The sequence below is a fragment of the Notolepis coatsorum genome, assembly GCF_963971535.1.
Source record: "Notolepis coatsorum genome assembly, chromosome: 18".
NCBI classification, from domain to species: Eukaryota; Metazoa; Chordata; class Actinopteri; order Aulopiformes; family Paralepididae; genus Notolepis; species Notolepis coatsorum.
The window spans coordinates 47970082-47990134 of record NC_140182.1 but is presented as its reverse complement, the minus strand read 5'-3'; the positions used below and the strand labels follow the sequence as shown (position 1 = coordinate 47990134).

The 20053-nt window shown below is 43.5% G+C and overlaps 1 protein-coding gene across 1 annotated transcript; it reads left to right on the top strand.

The window, feature by feature from the left end:
- The first annotated feature begins 305 nt into the window (after positions 1 to 305).
- Positions 306 to 10277, top strand: ciartb (circadian associated repressor of transcription b). The gene is made up of 6 exons (XM_084335629.1): positions 306 to 416; positions 2627 to 3110; positions 3541 to 3616; positions 4453 to 4531; positions 6054 to 6177; positions 8601 to 10277. Exons 2-6 carry the CDS (start codon positions 2667 to 2669, stop codon positions 9003 to 9005), a joined length of 1128 nt encoding a protein of 375 aa, XP_084191755.1. The 5' UTR covers positions 306 to 416; positions 2627 to 2666; the 3' UTR covers positions 9006 to 10277.
- Positions 10278 to 20053: the final 9776 nt, after the last annotated feature.

Sequence of the window (20053 nt, the reverse complement as noted above, 5' to 3'; positions counted from 1 at the left end):
GAGACATCATCCAGATGATATAATAGGGAAGCATGCCTTTACTATGACCAAAACCAGTCCTAAATTGACTTTGAGCCCAGCTGTTGAAATGAAACTGATCCGCGTGTCCACGTGTTTGAGTCATTTCCATCTCATTTGAATGTGTAAGCTCGTCTCCGCCTATCGGCCCGGCCGAGGCCGACTTCAGACGCACACTCTATTTGTCAGTCCGGGTTTTTGAAGAGCCAATCGGAGAGGCCGTCGTTTGTGAGCCCGCCCTCGCGGACACGTTGCCTTGGGAGCCGCGACACGGGCCGCTCAGTCGCGCCGCTCCACCGCTCGCAGCACGTACCGCGCGTCAGCTGCGCTCCACCACGGTGTTGTGGATTTACAGTTGAACAAAGGAGGACAGTGCAATTCGCTCCATCCTGGTAAAGGTACGTCACCAGACCAGACAATAGATCTTTTTTATAATAATCGGTGGGCCTTTTGACCTGGAACATGTTATTGATTAAAATGAACTAGTTGTTGTTTTATCAGGTAAAATGGTAACGATATGGTGGGTTACACACTTACACATAGTTGAGAGATAATGATTGCCCAAATATCCTCGTTTGGCTTGGTGTTGAAGAACTAGCCTGCTATTATAAAGGTCTTGTCAGAGAGCAGCATCATGTTTACACAGAGAACCATCAACCATGTAACATGCTGCTGGTTTTATATTGTGATTGATGCGTGCCGTGCGCCCAGGTCGTCTCTGCAGGGATCCGTATTCACGATCTGTTGGAATTCTCCAGGAACTGAAAATGTCAGTTTCTCTTCGTCTACCGTTGTCTTTAATTATTTATAATGTAAACTGTTACGGGGATATCATGTGCCCCGCCTATACACCACCAGACTAAACTGGAGACAACTGGAGGCCTGTAGGAGGCTAATGGGTTATTAATATGTGAAAGAAAGTGGCTGGTGGTAAATAACCTTGTAAACATCAACTTCATGACGGAGTCGTTCTCCAAGAATAACGGCCTACCGCTGCAATTTGAATATACAGCAGAAAGAGATTATAATAATAATAGGCGTTTTATAGTAACATTTGAACTTTTTAACATGCAGAACCTGCAAGTACGTTGTAACAAAATGGAACAATGACTATTGGTCATTTTAGGCTCTGCGATTCAAAAAATAAATATTTCAGAATTTTGAACAACTGTACTTAAAGAGCATCGCATCGTTTTGTATCCTTATTGCCCCCAATCCCTGTTCCCTCTTTATAGTCTTTACACACCCGCATTTTATGAGCGTAAAAATGATAATAGTAGTTTGATGGCGATTTCTGTCTGGCCATTGTACATACTTTAGCCCGAATCTGACATGAAGTCATCACCATGGTACAACCTTTATATACTGAAATAATACCATGGTATAATCAAATTTTAAGCTGCAATACCAATGATAATATGGTATTTCCACCATTTATTTGGTCTCCACCATCGTGGTACCATGGTACTTCTTTTGGAAATACCACGAGACTCTTTTCGTAAGCGTTTGCTTCCAGTCAAGCGGATCCACTGCATCTCCCAACCTGCTCTATATTCCTTGTGGTATAGGCCTTTAATGTAGAAACGGTAAGGTTAGAGCTCAAGGCCCTCTATCCCTGTCATTTAACAATGACATCAGCAGCTGGTGTTGCTTCAGACAAAGAGCTAGGGAACAGTTAACACCCCTATACTCTTAAATTTGGACGGAAACCTACAGGCTACATGCCAGACATTATTTTATTTTTTAAAGCTGTGTCAATATCAAACACTCTTTTTGTACCAAAGAAATGGTGTTATCGCTTTCTTTTTATGAGAGCCACCTGGTATAATCATTGTGGATACAGTGAGTAGGGTAATCATTTAGCTTGTGAAGATGGTGGCTGGACTCTTCTTTAAACATTTTATAAAATGTTTTGGTCCCCCAGAAGGCCCCTCCTTTAGCGAAATCCAAGGTTTATTTCATGACTAGTCAAGTGTCACTCGTAAGGACGTCAGGTCTCTTATTATTCAAGAGGTGAAGGTGGTCGTCATGGTTGCGAGTTCCCTGCCATTTTGAATAAACAATATGCCACTGTTTATTAATGTGTGTGTGTGATGGTGGTGGCAACTCACCTGAGACGAGCCAGGTGGGGGGAGGGGGGTGTTGCTTACTCGTTACGTTGAATAACAACAAAACCGATATCTATATCTATAATATAGATTTGTGGCACATAAAAGTAGCATTCGTTAGTGTTGGTTGTTTCATGTACAGGTTGTAGGGATTATTCACAGATCCAAGGATTTACATGGAGTTCCTTTTAGACAAAGAACTACTGTCTCACTCTGGACTATAGGGTTATTGTTGAGGGTGTTGGGTTTTATGTTTATGATGTCTGTGTTTGCTGGCTCTGGTGTTATCCCAGGTCAGTGGTTATCCAGACTCGAGGTGTTATCACAGGTCAGCGGTTATTCTAACTACTGGGTTTCAGCGTAATGTGCTCGTCTGTTTCTGTTTAGCTATTCAACTCGCCACACAAGAGCTAAAGAGTAGTGTGAAATACTAAATACCTCTTAGTATTTCTCTTTGTTGCTATGGTAACCGACCGTGGTGGGCCTTCCCCTCTCGACAGGTCAGTGATGGTCAGTGTCGGTTAGAACCTGCAGCCTAGGATGTCTGCCACGGATTCGGACAACTCCATCGACTGGCTGGCGAGCGACGATGAGGACCACGAGAGCGAGCGGGAGCCTGACTGCACCGGGCGGACGAGCCAGACTCAGGGGCCCGACGTAGCCGCTCCCTTACCTGTCTCCCCTCGCCGCCGCCGGGGTTCGTCCGAGAACGGCGGCCGCTGCTGCAGCAGCACCGAGGCGAAGCAGGGGGACGGAAGCTGGGGTGAGGTCAGCGAGGCCTCCAGCCGGGGGTCGTCCTCCAGCTGCTTAGAGACATGGGACAGTGACGCTAGCGGACAGTGTCACGCAGAGCAACTGCCGAGATCAAACGGCAAAAGTGCTGCGCAAGCACTGAAGAGGCCTCACAGCGCCGCCCCGGAGCAGCACAAGGAGCGACCGCTCAATTCCAACGAGTCCGAGAAAGATCACCTTTTCACCAGAAAGGTGAGGACCTGTGTGTGTGCTTGATCTACCGCAGTAGAAATTGGGTTAACGGTGTCAGTGAAACTAGAGCATGCCCTATCACCCAAATCAGCCCCTCCTATCTGTTTTAGAGAGCGAGAGAGAGTGCTTCATGCATAACATTTCCAGTAAGAAGACCCGCCCATAGACACATGACTGCAGTTGGTCACAACACTTCCTGAACTCTCTAAAAGAAAAACAACACCGAAAAATTTCCACAGTGAGAAGTGCGAGAACTTGATGGGGTGACATTGTACATTGAGCAACTTCTACATGATTATGAAAGATACTATATTGTGAAAGTCTGATTACAATACCAACGACAAATGATATTTCAGTGAAAAGTGTTTGAACAAGTGCTGACAGAGTTTTGCAACATACAGTAATGGCTCTCTTTTCTTATGTTTTTCAGTGCGTGGAGTTACAATGCTATATTAATCCGCTGTCTTCAATCTTGAACGGGCTTCGTACTGGCAGATACAGACAACGTAAGTCAACCATTTCACACACCCCCCTCTAGGACCTCAGACATTTTCAATAGGGTCACTGTAGTCAATAGTCTCCCTCATACTCTACTGTCTCCTAGTACTTACTTAAAACTTTCTCTCCAATTCAATATACTGGAGAGACAGTGTGCCACTCTTTGAGAAGACGTGTCCCTGGGATTCAATAGAGAGATGTCTGAACCATGCATTGTGTGCTGTAAGGCTATCAAGTAACCACAAGTATTTCCTGTGTGCGTGGTGTCTTATCTATTATTACGAAGCCCACTTTGTGTAAAGGTGTGTATAGTGCTGGACTAACCACACTGTTTAAAAATTATCCCTGCACTTGGCATTAGTTAGCATTTGTACAGTATATTAAAAACGTATCACCAAGGGATTCTTCTCTACACTAATGGGCGAAAAACTGTTTGACACCACACTTCAGATATCCTACTAAATTAAACGCAAGTAGATGATTGTGGCCCAGTGAGGTGTGAATCTACCCGGGGGGGCTCCACAGGACGTGCATAATAAGGCAGCTGCTGTAACCGGAGTTAGCCGAGAGGTATTGCAACATTTCTGTCTAGAGAGACGCGTCTCCGGTATCCTCCCGCGTGGCTAAGATAGCGGCGCTACGTTCAGACGGCCTCTGGAAGTGCTTAGTCTAGGATCGATGTCAAACCCCAAGGCCTCGTGCGACCCCGCACTTCCTGGCCGAAGAGAGGCGGAGTCTGCCTCTCTCTCTCCCTCACACACACAGGAACCCCATCCACTCCCCAGGCCAGGCCTGACTGTGAAAGACAATGAATGTGGCTCATGGTAGAACTTCCTATTCACAGGACTCAGCAGTTTCCAGGAGAGTGTGGCCATGGACCGGATCCAGAGGATCATGGGAGTTCTGCAGAAGCCCTGCATGGGGTAAGTGTCCTCGATCCGCACGTCAGAACCGCCAAGCTAAACAACCCTCCCTGTGTCTCGCTTCATCCTGCAACAGTCACTGTATGCATCGTCTTGTACGTACAGACGCATGAGTATGTTATGTGCACGTATGCCTGTGGATGTTCTGTGCAGCGTGTGCGAAGTGGTTGAAATCGAGCTGAAACCCAAGATGCGTGTGTGTGTACGGAACACGTGTGTGTGTGTGTGTGTGTGTGCGTACGGAACATGTATTTGTGTGTATGCATGGCACTGCCCTCGCTCTCAGCTGCACTCCTTGTGCTCAGAGTAGTCAGACGTGACTGAGACACATGGCTCTCAGCATGTGACCCAGAGAGAGACTGCTGCCTACACACACACACACACACGCACACACACACACGCACACACACGCACACACACTCACACACACACAGGATATATTTACCGGACACTAGCACAGGCCTTTACTGCGGGACACGTCGTTAAAGATGTGTCAAGCTCCCCTCTTGTGTGCGATTCATTAGCTCTCTATTGAGCAGTACAATGGACTATGATGTCACCCTCTAAGAGGAAGGTGTTAGACTTGAATTCATGTCTTGCTCATAAGTCATAAAGTGGCAAATGGTTTTGTCATTTTGTTCCCTCTTTGTCGCCATACTTTTTACACTCCGGTAACGTCCATTTCGCTGGCGTCCCTGTGGCGTCAGCCGTCAGGATCTTCTTACCATCTAGCTCTGCACTGACGCAGGTGCGCCGACACAGCAGCCAGTTACCGGGAGCCTTGACCTCGATGTATATTGATGTTAAGAAGTGCTGAATTTGGCAGAGAGGCTAATCGGAGTCCTTACCTACCAGCTGCTCCCTGCATGCGGGAGACAAAGAGAGGGTGTGGCAGACTGGATGGTGGACTAACTTCCACCTCCTCCTCCATCCTTCCCTCCTCCTGGCCCGCGTTGCCAGCTGGCGGCCCCTGCAGCGACACAATGGTAGATGGGATCAAAGTGACTCCTTTAGCAGAGTCACCGTTGTGGATAATCTCATCACATGAATTTTAACATGCTCCTGAATGGGGCACAGCCAGGAAGGCCCTGGTCACGTGACATGGGGCTAATCCATACCAACCATCTGGTTCAGACGGTTGGGAGTCAATGGGCATCGCACTCCGGCCTCACCCAGTGAATCCTGCGTCACCACCGCTAGTTTATTTCTGCTGTGACGCGCCTGTGACCGCTGTAGCTTAGATGTTTATTTTTAGAGGTGACAAAGAACTGTTGCACAGCAGGTCACGTGTGTGTGAGTGTTTCTCGCCCCCCCTTGCATATGGACAACTATGTGCGAGGATCCCAGTCTTGATTATACTCTGGCAGAATTGACTGGGTTGGACTCGATTGCAGAGATGACCGCGGAATGAAAGATAACAAGATGTTCGTTAGTTTATACAGATTTATTCACTGATGGATGGCACAGAGAGCACTAATGACTTCTTCTAAATTCGCAATCCTTCGTTTCTCTTGTCTTCTAGGGAGAGATATGTCAACATCATTCTTAAAATGGAGGAAATGCTGAAGAGCTGGTTCCCCAACGTGAAGAGAGACCAACATACTGTCATTCAGTCCGAGGAAGCTGTTCCCACCAAGAGACTGAAGGTAAGAACTGTTCTCGGAGAGCTCTCGGCTGAGGCTCCAGCCTGTCGAGCTGTCGCCAACACAAGGTGTGCGGTGATTACTGGGCAGACACAACCAAGGAGGGATTGAAATATCCCTTTATTCTCTGAACCACAGGGCCATGGAGGACTGGAACAGACAGGGATTCAAATAAAGATATAACCCCAAATGTACAATTGTGAGGTATTAAGAGTGGAGTCTCCGGGTTCACTAAGAACAGTGATGGAGGACAAAAGGTGACGTTTGAAAAGTGTTCCTGATGGGATAATAAAAAAAATTTAAAGGTCAGAACAAAAGACTCTAGAGGGTATCTGGGAACATTTGTCTCACTATTCGTTTTGAGATGTTCCCTGTGGCTAAGCCTTAAAAGGTCTTAAATATGAACCCCCTAAAAAAAACAGAATTACATGCACAATATATTATCATGTATAATACATTTTGTAATATCAATCACCAAATAGGACTATGTTGTCATACCGTATGCCATTTTTCAGCAGGAATGCAAATCATAGTTGAGTCAAATCAAAATTGAGTTCATGAGGTATTGATTACCGGTCAAGTATATACGTTTGAAGGAAGACCCAGACGCAGGGTCTCTGTTAGCCAGTGTTTACAGACACAATGGCCGTCTAGAATTTAAATTGGTCTGCAATTATTATTACATTGACTGGCGAGTGAATAGGCGTTACTGTGGCAGCTGTGGCTTACTGAATGCATACCAGGGTTTCCGCTAGAAATAATTATAATAAAACATCCACGTGTCCGGGAAGATTTCAATGTCCCGGACAAATGAGGGAAATTCCAGTCAAATGTTATCTGTGTTTATTGAGCTTATTGCAATAATGTTATACCTGATGCTTAATGCTCAATCATTAATCAAAACGTCACCATTTGTAATAATTAACGTTCCATTACCTCCACTCTGTCTGCACTGCAGCAGCTCTCTCCACTCATAGAACAGCAGCTTTCTTGCGGAAAAAAGGGTATTGGTACAGCCAGGCTGTCTCAAGTGTTTGGGTCCATGTAGCACAACAGTTGGCAAGCTACACTTCAGCGTGTCTGTATCAATAGTAACAATTAACGTTTTATTACTTCCACTTTATCTGCACTGCAGGAACTCTCCAACAACTCTCTTGTGTTTTGGTTTTCGTCAAGTGTTCTCCGGGTCTATGGACGCTATGCTATGCAAGATGTTGGCACAATTTGGAAATACACACAAGAATCTGACAACACAAACCATTGTTTTTTAGATGACACTAAGGTAGCTGTATTCCAACGCAACAAACGTTTCGTGGTAACCTTACTTTAGTCCATAGAATCCTTGTTTGTTTTTCTGGCTCGCACACACATTTGCATCTCACAAAGGGTAAACGCACACTTTACAGGCTTCCAGAGCGAGACTTCTGTTTGAGCTACATTTGTTTCAGTGGCAAAAACAACCACTTTTAGTGGATGTATGTTACTTGGTAACCAAATAAAAATAAGAGGGAATTATTTTCACAGGACATTATGACCAGAGAGATTTAAATATGTCGGACTTCAACAGATTTTACCAGTAAAAAATTACTAATGGAAACCCTGTGTTGAACTCTTGAGTGAATAGTAGTATAGACAATTAGCATGATGCATAGTAGTATAAGTATAGTAGCATAGTACAGTAGTAAGGTACATAATGGTTCGTTTTTATTTTATTATAATTGTTTTGCCAGTGACATCACCTTCTGGCAACACACATTCACAAGTTCAACAATCACACAAAGCCCTCTGTTGACTACAGTAAAGGCGAAACAGATGTCACTTTATACGAAATTCCTCCACTACTAACGTTAACGATGAAGAGGAACATACGGAAAACGTTGAGGCAGTACCAGCGAAAAAACGGAAAGAATATCCATCTTTCAGCAAGTATGAAGTACACAGGACAAGCTACACTATGCTAGCTAATTATGTTAACATTAGGTAACGTAACGTGGGATTGTCCGAAGGAGTCGTCTGCCAACAAAGATAGTGTTTCATCAAATAACGAATTTATTCACAAAATGGATCGCCGTTCGTTCAACGTTATTGAAGACTCCTGTGACCGATGAGTACATACGACTACTTCCCCTAACCATGTTTTAATGCATTTCTTAATGCCTGCACGTGTATTACATGATATGGCCATTAAACGTTACATTTGGCCAGAAAATGTGAATCTCATCTCTTGTCATGTTGGACGGCCAAAAAGATTGCTAGCGGAAACCCTGCCCAGAAGAAGTCTCTTTGACAAAACATTGGTCCAGTAAAATGTATTGCATATGTGGCCAGAGTGTGCGCTATCTTTCTCCTTATATCCTGTGTCAGAATGTGTCATGGATAGTTATGCGCCCGGCGAGAGTAACTCATGGCCTCTCTTGTCTCTGCAGCTATCTGCAGTGACCACAACTCTGACCGGTGCAGCAGCGATGCCCGTCACCGTCGGCGCTCCTTTGCCGGGTGCCAAAACCCCGAGGGTCACAGACCTCACTCCCCCCGGAGCCTCCTCTGCCAGTAACCTGAAGTGGCTCCACACCTCCCCCATCCGCTCCCCCATGGCAGAGCAGGCCCAGGCTGGCCCCAGGCACCTGCCGCCCCCCAGAGACAGAGCGAAAACGCAGGACAACGCTGTGTCCTCCAGCACAGACAGCGGCGCAAAGACAGACTCCATACCCAGAGGCCCCCCGCTCTGCAAAATCAGCGCCCCCTGTCTAGAGCGGCTGCTGAAGTCAACAGAGAGCATCATCACCCACAAGGGGGTGGGCAGGGGCACGACGGGCCGCAGCTGGTCCTAGTGCAGACTGAGGGCCCTTGCGCCCCATTATATACGCCCAGTGCAGCCCAGCCTAGCCTTGCCCCAGCCTGCCTGGAGCCAGTCTGCTCACTTAAGTCCATTCCAGCCTTCAGGAGAGACGGGGGCTTTCATAAGGGACACCATGGATTCCATTTGATCATGGAAGGAGTGTCAGCGGACATGAACTCTGTGAGAATGTGCCCTCTCTGACATGACCCGTCTGCTTTAGTCCCCTGTCCTTGACTTGTCTTTCTTTTTTTTTGCACTTCTGAGACTCTGTGTTGGGAGTGGGAAGGATGTAAATTGACATGGTGAGATCCACCACTGGGTGACTCTTTGTTATCGATTTCACAACCGAACGGTTGCCCCACTCTGACTTGTAGATACATTGAAGCTTGAATATCTGTGAAACAGCCATTATGCCTGAAAGGGAAAACTGATTGCGAGAGTGACGTGCGCTGTGAGGGAACAATTTCAGATATTCAGACATGTCTGTGGTCTCTATATTGTTGTGGTGAATAAGTGGGTGTGAACCCCTAACCCCGCCCCCACCCTCACCCTCAATTACTCCACTTAGGTTTTTTGATGTGACTGTTACTCATTTGTATACTTCTAAAGTCTTTTGGTACAACTGTTCTACCTCAGTGGGCATCACGTCAAAGTTAGTTGGTAGGAATGTGACCGCTACTCAAGATCTGCAGTGAGCCAAACGGCTTGTGATGGCGACGCCCCTAGAGGGCCAGTATGTTCTGCTTGTACAAACAAAGAGGATGCTCTCTCCGTGGGGATGCTCCTGTGGGCCCGACTGGTGCCACTGTAAAGAATGTGACCTGCCGATTTCATTTGAGTCTCCTAGTAGAAGGCAAACAGTGCCTGTTTAAAAAAGAAAAAAATTCAAAACAAAAGAAAACAAGTCAAGCTGTGCCTGTAAGCCGGTTTAGAAAAGCGAGAGACACCCATTCAGAATACCTGAACCTCTGAAGGATGTACAAATCAGGAATTCTCAATCTCCTGCCATTTCCTGTATCGAGTAAATTATTAAACTCTTGCCAACTACTTTTCTGTGGTGGATTGGAACAACTCGTGTTTCTTTTTGCTACAGAGATGGACAGTATGCGAGACCAGCAGAGAGGGACAAGGTATTTCTTTGTGTAAATGTTTAAAAAAACTAAAAAGAAGAAAAAAAAGTTGTTGATTTACCCTGAAAAGTGGCCTTTATAGTGTGATATTTTATACTTTCAAAAATAAATGTGGTTATATTTGTTTGACTTCATACCGACTCTGCACTTCCTCCATTTACATCTCAAAGTACAGTTTTAATTGTGATTTATTTCAACACAGCCAGCCTATTTTACTACCACTATTACCTCTACTACTCGATAAGGTTCTTCAGAACATTACACAACCTAGATAGCTTGCATGTGACGCATGTTCCATGAGTCTGACATTTCTAGCTAGCTTCTCAGTAACTGTTTCTCGATAGTCAAATACCAGTGTCATTTATATTCCTGGAATTGATATCAAATGTCATTTGCATCTGCTGGGAGAGATACACGAGTATGTGAATCATAGTGTAGGATCACACAGTGGAAAATACTGGTACAAAGGCATGCCATACCAGAAGCGGTCTGTGACGGGGGTCACTTTAAATCACAACTCAAGACTTAGAAGTGGGTAATTTCAATGAAAGGAACCGAATGCTTTAGATTAGAGATAGGTGAATTGGAGGGTAAAGAGAGGCTGTGTGTAGAAAGAAAGAACACTGCCTACCTTTTATAGTACAGACAGTACCGGTGTTTTTAGTTTCCCCAACTGTCTCTCCTTTACAGAAGAGAATTAAATCCCCACTTGTAGCACAAGAAACTGACTGGATTCACTTCTCATTTCTCTGAAGGGGAACGTTTTTTGTATCATTTGACAATCGCTGACCTCATCTGCTCTCACATTCCCACAGATTACGACAGTCGTTTTACAAAATTGTATTTGCTCAGGTTGTGACATTAAGGTTAAAATGTATGACCCATGAATGAAAACTTTATTTAACAGATTGCAGAATGGGTACAATACAGTACGGCTCAATACACACTTGTTAAGGGGATGCAGACCAGAGAAAGACGTTTGTCTTGTTTACATCAGGGTCCCCCATTTTCATAACATTTTCAACAGAGAGCATTGTCATGGTAGCTCAAGTATTGAAAAAGAAAAGCGTTTAAATTCCAATGAGTCCAATATGGATCTTGAGCATTTTCATGGTAGCTCAAGTATTGAAAAAGAAAAGCTTTTAAATTCCAGTGAGTCAAATATGGATGTTGGTAATGGTAGGCCACACGGGGCAGGGGAGATGAGTCATTTTCAGCAAGCAAATATGAATTGTAGGTATCATATCATAAGTGTGAAAGTTTTTTTATAAAAAAATACTGAAATGTGTGTACCTAGTGCCAATAGCTCCACCCTGGGCAGGAATTTACTATTCGGGGCATAGTATGAAAATAGTGTCTACTAATGGGGGACTGTAATTAAGTATGATGACGTAAACATAAACACTGCTTCTAGTTGAGACATCCAGGAAGTGAGACGTTGGTCTCCCCGGCTACTTCCGTCATCGGCTCTGGGAAAGACCTGAGAGCTCGGAAATGAATGGTGTGGGATGTAAACTTGCTGATACCAGTTGATTGAGTTACAACTTTGCAATGGTTGGGTTAGAAACGTATTGACATTTTAAACTCTGAATGTTATTCAGCGGATTTCTTTTATAAAGCATGTTTTGTAATATTTAGGTTACACATTGATGACGTTTTTCACATTTGTCGATGACGTACAGACAACGAAGGCCGAAGGGTATGCTAGGCTAGCGACTTGGCTAGTTTTTACATAAATTAGAACATATCATATTTCATTTACAATATCGAAATTGACATTCATGATATTTAAGCAGTTGATTGCTATTGCACAACAAGTCTGTTTTACTAATGACGTGGAGTTTTCAGTGCGGAGGATAAGCCTCCTGGTTATTAAATGGTTAGAGGTTGGTTTTACATAGCCTAAACTCACTGCTGCCATCTATAGGTGAAGTTGGTGAACATTAGTTTATTCATTCATATTCCATGAATGATAATCGGAATATGTTTAATTATAAACTTGTATCAGGAATTTTCCCCATTGGATGAAACAATGAGCAATGAATCACCTAGATATGCACCATGCCTAGTTCTGAAATAATTGTTGGAAAAGCAGCATATTGATTGATTGATTGAATAGTTTATTGATTTAGAATGGAAAATCACACATATACATTTGATCACAATATGAAACGGGTATACATTTCTCCATTTACCAATAGGATTCAATAAACACAATAAAGCCATAGGCTTGTTTCCATTGTGGTCCTTCATCATAGCATAGAAAAAGCATAAAGTATTGTTTTATTTAGTCTCTATTTCACTTTCAATGACCGTGTGAGACAGACTCTTGGGTTATACACATCTAATCTAGGATACCATATACCATAACACAGAAGAGGACTTTTCCTTTGTCTGCGTGAGTCTGTGTGTGTTTTGAACATTGTACAATTAAAATGTATGAAAGACCAAGACCGGGCGGCCCTGACACCGTACGAGGTCCAGAGGCAGGCCGGCACGGCTTCACACCTTCCACGCCGACCTCAGAGAACAGGAAGTTCTTTTGAATGATAGGAAGAGGTACATTGTGAGGGAGTGGGGACCAAATCTTAACAATCATGCAGCGATAAAGTTACTTGCAAGCATTTGATGTGCCAAAAAAGAGAGGGAGAGAGAGGACTGACTGATATGGCCTTTTGAAATGCCCACGAGTGCACATAGAAAAGCAGCAACAGGTTTAAGCGGAATACACTTGGTGAATTGTCGGTATTATATTTTATTTGATTGGATATGTTTATTTGCGAAGGGACAGTGCATGTTAATGCAGAAAACCCAAATGTATTAGAAAGAAAGCTTGTAAACAAGCCGTTTAAGAGATGTTACCTGGAATCATAAAACATCTAAACAAACATTTGGTTATAACAGCAATGACTGTAGTACTAATACCCGTGTACAACAATTCACAATTGCACTTTAATACATAATATAAAATACATAGTATTACAGTAACTAATTAAAACATACTGCTCAACTACCAGCCATTCCTTTAGTTGTGTTTTAAAGGTGCTGAGCGTGGGGCATTCTCTGATTTCATGTGGCAGACTGCCACCCTTCATTGATAGGACAGTCAGACCAAAGGTTGTGTGCCTGTAGGGTATTTAGGGGTGTTACCACTCAGGTAAACTATTTATGGAGTCAATTAAATGAATTGGTGCTCTCTGTAACTGATTGTAATAAATCTAATTTCTTCGTCTGCCGCCTCATAATATCTATAATCAATTAAACATTGATCATAATGTGTCCTGCTACAGTAGCCACAGTTGAATTGGACCAACCAACCCTGTGATGCCACTATACAAAATAATAATACGTGCACTAGCATCACAACACCTTTCAATAAACTTGAGTTGATACATACTACCGGTTATATGAATGTGATAACATACTATTAATGATCATTTTGGTGTTTCGTGTCCTCTTTAAAGGATTTGTTCAGAATTTTGCACCCATATCTCTATTTCGTTTATTTGAGGACTTGTACAGAGCATTTTTTAGACTAGCAAGAGCTGCAAGTTTCCAGTATGAAGAAAAACATGGAATGTGCTGAGAAAGACATCACTGGTAAGGAGGAAATAGGGCTAGGGGTCCAAAACTCTGAACTTACCCTTTAGGATCCTGTAACGTCATCAAGATTATAAAGTTTAAAGCTGCTTCATGAAAAAAAATTAGGTTTCTCAGATTTTCTTTCATCTTTATGACATCACAGGCTGAAATCTATATATTTTTTTCTCGTCGTAGGTAAGAGTTCACAAAATGAATCGTCCTAGACCAAATGAATAACGTATATAAAGTCTTTATTTCGCTAACATCAGCGTCAGAAACAGTTAGCTGTGCAACGGACCGACCAGGGAAAAAAAGTGCTTGGCATTATTATCCCAGTTCCAGTGCTCCATCCCAAACGCCCAGTATAGGCTAATAGCCTGATCCTTAGAACCCACCGATGACCCGGGCTGTGGTGGAGGACAAGTCATGTTGATCTAGTTTCATACGAGGCCTTGTGCACCGGACGAGACGCTTCCTGTGCAAGTGACTCAAGAGTGCTCTCTACCAGACGTGTGTGGGTTAAACTGCAAATTAGTCTAATCATTACAGGATAAGTCGAGATGGAGTCCTTTGTTGAAAGCATTCAGAGGGAGGGCTGGAGTGGGAGAGAGGGAGAGAAGGATGGGGAGAGAGAAGGAGAGAGGGGAGTGTGAGAGTGAGGCTCCAGTTACAAAGAGCCGGAAGGAATAATAAAGGGTCTCATTCTCTTATCAACCAGCCTTTCATTGAGCTCCAGCTGTGTCTGAAATGACAAGGCGGTGTGGAGTCTGAGCCAGGCTGGAGGTTTGTTCTGCAGTTATTTATATGTACTGAATATAATACATCTCTCTACCCTCTTCTCCCTCTCTCTCAGGATCAGAAAAGCAGAGGAGTAAGCTGAGGGCGACAAATACAGATGTCGTGCCATTCGCAGGCAGAGAGAGAGAGCCTCACGACCAATCAGAATCCTTCAAATGTTTGGCAATCAAATCATGGAGAGAAAAAGCACAAGTGAGGAAGAGGAGCAAGGAAGAGTCTCATCTGATGAAGTCTCATAAAATGAGAGGTTTTACCACATGGTGGATAGAACGAATAGTCACGACAAGACAAAAAAACAAACCTTTATAATGTTTATAATTGTGTAATAATTATGCTTTATAATGTGGCAGCCACTGCCATGCTATCTTGTCTACAAGTACAAATTAAAAAGTAATTTCACTTTTAACCTCCCCGTTTGTCTCCTTCTATCCTGCTCCTCCGGCTAATTGCAGGTTATAGCTGGATATATAAGTAACTGTGCCTTTGTAAGAGGAGCTCAATAGACTCACACACACACACGTTATCACATTTAATTTCAAACCTCTATTTAAATTCGAAAGGCAACTGAGGTTTCCCTCATTTACAGTCACGTCGAGTGTAGATACAGAAATAAGTGGCAAAATAAGACAAGGCTAAGTAAGTAAGGATAACAAATAAATTAAAACACATACAACTTGATTGACAAAGATTGGAGGTCAAGGACCATGAGCTAGATGCATCATAGCAAAATACTGTTTTACCCTGTTCTTCATTCCGAGCAAACTCCTTAAGGACCAGCCAGTCGCTACTAAAATTCCATTCCAATAAGGATGTAGTATAAGGAGGTAGCTTACCAATAAGGGCCTTAACAATTTGTGTAATTAATACCACTGTTTGTTGTCTCCGTCAGAGAGGGCCAACCAACCTCATAAAGGACAAAGTGATGAGTGTCGTATCTACTCTATCATTAGTGATGAATCTGAGGGCAGAGTGATAAGACAGTCCAGGGATTTAAGGGTTGAGGCCACAGCATGCCTATAGATTACATCACATGACATTAGCATGATTTAAGGGTTGAGGCCGCAGCATGCCTATAGATTAACATCACATGACATTAGCATGATTTAAGGGTTGAGGCCACAGCAGGTCTATAGATTACATCACATGACATTAGCATGATTTAAGGGTTGAGGCCGCAGCATGTCTATAGATTACATGATATGCTTAATGTCATGGAACCTCAGGTCGTTCTGCTGTCGGCCTGGTGAGGCAGCAGGTCACAGCCTGATGGCGTCACAGAGTCATTTGAAACCACAGGACTCTGCGACTCTGTCATTAAATACCAAGTTTGAAACGGTTTGGACCTCAACAGCGAGAGCCGAGGGCCATCTGAACCACGCGTGTATCACTGAAATATTGAAATATTGAAAATCAAAAGTTTGTTCAGCCTTTGCACTTTAGGTCAGGCTATGTCCACAAGAAAGAACATGGTTTCAGAGTGATGTATGATCCATGAGGGGAATGCTGTGTGTGGCACACGTGGCATCGTTAATGCATTTTGTGAACTTCATACACTTGCCCTCCGCAAATGGGACTGTCACACACTTTATATGATGCGCACAGAGCTAGAAATACGCTTTAATATGTTATTAAGAATTCTACATTTGATTTATTCCAACCCCGGGGTGCTCTCATTTGTCTTGAGAGGACAGGATACCTCTAATTGAGAGCCCTGTGTGGACTCAAAATAACCCATATCCAATTACCAGGAGGGCAGGTCGTACAAATGATCAAACACTCTTGATGAAGTGGGTGGAACTCGTGCTGCTAGTGTTTCCTGCGTTTCCAGTGTAACAACTAACCCAGTCCCTGTAACCAGTGTTCAGCTAATCATGGTGTTAGTCTTGGTACATATACAGTCCTCATTTCAGTATAAGAATATTCCTTTATTGATCCCCTTGGGGAAATGTATGGTGTCACAGCAGCATGGTGGAGGGGAGGTACAGGTATGGGCAGGGTAATAGTAAAAATACATAATATAAGCAATAAAATTAGATCTGAATATAAAAATATGAGAAAAATAAATAGTGAAAACAATATAATTAAATCTGAATATAAAATTGTACAAATAAACAGTGTTAACAATATAATTAAATCTGAATATAAAATATGAGAAAGATAAACAGTGTAAAGAAAGGTGCTTAAGGGTCTGTATGCCCTATCGGTTATATTATACGTTACAATAAATATAGGCAATACAAATGTTTAATCTGAATATATACTAGTATGAGTAAGAGTAACGGTAAACGGTATACACAAGGTGCAGTATACACAATGCCTAACTGGCATGATAATATACGTACGTCATACGTTGTAGTCTGTGGATGGCTTTGGTGTAATGGTTTAACTAAAGCCAGAACCCAGATGCAGACACAAATGGGTTTGAATCAGAGAAAACGCAAATGGTGGGTATATTTATTTAGAAAAAGGAGAACACGGTAACGGTTCTTAGACAGTCCATGGAGTGGGCGAGTAGCAGGGTAGTCAGACGAGCGGAGGGTCATATAATAGCCGGGAGGCGTGAATGCCTTCTACAACAGAACTTCGTTTCCGCGTTCGAGTTTTGCGCTCTGATTAGCCACTGACCCCACGTGACCCTACCCTACAGCTCTTCCTCCTCCTCATCACCGGCTGCCTGTGAAGCTGCACTCACGCCGCGATGTGTGTGTATTATGGATAGAAATTTACCCCCATAGTGTCTCTCCGTTGAAAACTAGCGTCAGCTCAAAACAAAAGCACAGAACCGGAGTGGACGCGTCTATGAGGGGGGCGTACTAGAGTAGGTCAGTGGCCAATCAGAGCGCAAAACGGGAACACGGAAACACGAACACGTTGGTAAAAGCATAGACGCGTCCAGGCCAGTTGATTCACACGAGAAGAGTAGTCAGGCGGGCGGAGGTCATACACGGGGATCCCGATACGCAGGTTGGCTTGGCACCTTGCATGGTTGTCTCCGCTGTCGGTGAGTGAATGGGTGAATGTGAGGAACAGAAATTGTAAAGCGCTTTGGATAAAACAAAGCGATATATACATTTTATAAAATGCACCATAAAATGTACCATTTAGTCAATCTACATTACTACTAGAATATCTTGCGTGAGATTAATTTCAAGGGGTTGATTTCTAAACCAGTAGAAGATGTAGATTAGATACCATTATGTGAGCAAGTCATCAGCAAACCTAGCCCCTTTCGTGACTGCGGTTTGCAAGCCTGGGGCTTTTGTAACCGCAGTCACTTGTTTATGTGACGCGACCACTTTAGAAAATACCAACCAAGCGTGAATGTGTGGATGACGTTGTGTCAAAAATATATCAGATGTGAATTTCAAAGATACCCAGCGTACAATATGGGTTTAACACAGCTTTACGGTGGGGTCTGGAAGCTCGGAGTTGCTAATAAACAGTTTAAAACATTGTTAGGAAAAAAAAGTGGTACTCACAACAAACTCTGGCAAGATGGCGTCTTCTTCTTCTGCAACTTTTTTTGTCGCATGTGTAACTGAGGGGTACAATTCCCTGACTGTATTATATAAGTATGGTATCATTAAACCACTACTGTCTTATGTACATTACTACTGGCCATACAGTACACAGGTATATGATGAGAACACCTCCACAATGACACGGTTCCACACAAAACTGGGTTTAAGAATATTTATTAGCAGCAATAATAGTATATATAACAATACTTTACTTAGGGTGCGCTTATAAGGCAAAAGAATGTGCGTAAGCAAATCAATAACGTATGTCCATTCTCATATTACGCAGGAGATAATGAATACAACCTGAATCTTAGGAATTATATCTATGGTACTCTAGTAAGGCAGCGGGAGATACTGGTAGGGTCCCTCCGGTTGTAGGCCAGCAAGGGGAGAGGATTTGTCGGTAGTAGAGTCTGGGTCAACGATGAATAGAGAGACTCCAAGTACAGGAGACGGTGCAATAATCTCTTGATCCGCAGACGAATAACAGCTGTTCTCCGTGGCATGCAGCTCCGCATGGAAGAAAGCTAGCCAGCCTCAGGCTTCTGAGAGGCGGGCTCGACGTTGCTCCTCACAGGGTAAATCCCACACAATTGTGGGTGTAGGCGATTCTCCGCTCCATCAATTACAGGACCAAAGCAAATATATTCCAGCCGAAAAGGGCTATGTAGTCGTCGGGTAGATTATCCAGTGTACATGTCCACACGGTCCTCGTCTAGGGCTCCTCGGGTGAAAGCGCCAGGGTAAGCAGCCCAGCCTGGATAAGCACACTAGCTGGTGCGAGGAAGCGTTGGTAATGCTGGTCACTGTAGAACGGTAGCCGCACAATACACTATACATAAATAGACTATTACTGAAATAATAGAATAGGTCGAACTCGACGGTACAGCGTTAAACTCTGATACTTCAGCTATTAATTCGCACGCGGTCTCAATGCTCTATTTGGGGCCAAACAGGCCATACTTCACCGCACGTTGTATCGTGGGTGAGGCTTCAACTTATTGGGTAACTGGAACTAGGTTAACTAACTGCTGTATCCACCTGCGCCGTATTTATACGTTAGGTGAACAAACTAGTACCAGCCTTATTCCTGTCTCGTATTCTTGCGCAGAGCCGTTCATGTCCAGGCAAGTCTGTGGCGGTGACTTTGAACTAGACCTTGGGGGTATGGCAGTGGCGCCTAAGGGACCGCTGTCCAATAGGAGAACGAAATATTATGGTCTGTACTAGGTTAAAGGGATATTCCGTGTATATGTACAAAGAATACACAAGGGATATCAGACGATATACAAATCCTATGCAATATATATCAATCAATAAATATATATATTCGGTTTAATCTGATCCTTCGTAACAGCATGCCTATAGGGAGCGCAGTGATTGCTGGATGCACCAGGCATGCGACAAAAAAAGTTGCAGAAGAAGAAGACGCCATCTTGCCAGAGTTCGTTGTGAGTACCACTTTTTTTTCCTAACAATGTTTTAAACTGTTTATTAGCAACTCCAAGCTTCCAGACCCCACCGTAAAGCTGTGTTAAACCCATATTGTACGCTGGTTATCTTTGAAATTCATATCTGATATATTTTTGACACAACGTCATCCACACATTCACGCTTGGTTGGTATTTTCTAAAGTGGTCGCGTCACATAAACAAGTGACTGCGGTCACAAAAGCCCCAGGCTTGCAAACCGCAGTCACGAAAGGGGCTACAGCAAACCTCCGTCCCTCCATATATTGCTGGGTAATGACCTGTATTTATTGTTGTGGCAGAGGAACAGGCAAATACCCAGATGCTTTGAGTCTACACAACAAGCCCAAGTAAAGAGTTGAGAAGGACAAACACTCACCGTATCTGCAAAGCCCTTTGTGTGTACTAGGCCCATATTATGTACTTAGGTGCCTGAATATGTTTCCAAATATAGACCCGACAGTGTGCAAACACTTTTCCCCTGGGAATAATGGATGAACACTGTGTACCACCTTCACTTTCCAGAAAAATCATGTTTTA

Coding starts and splice junctions, on each gene's coding strand:
- ciartb (XM_084335629.1), top strand. CDS start 2,667: ATGTCTGCCACGGATTCGGACAACTCCATCGACTGGCTGGCGAGCGAC. Junction 3,111..3,540: donor ATCACCTTTTCACCAGAAAG/GTGAGGACCTGT, acceptor TATGTTTTTCAG/TGCGTGGAGTTACAATGCTA. Junction 6,178..8,600: donor TTCCCACCAAGAGACTGAAG/GTAAGAACTGTT, acceptor TTGTCTCTGCAG/CTATCTGCAGTGACCACAAC.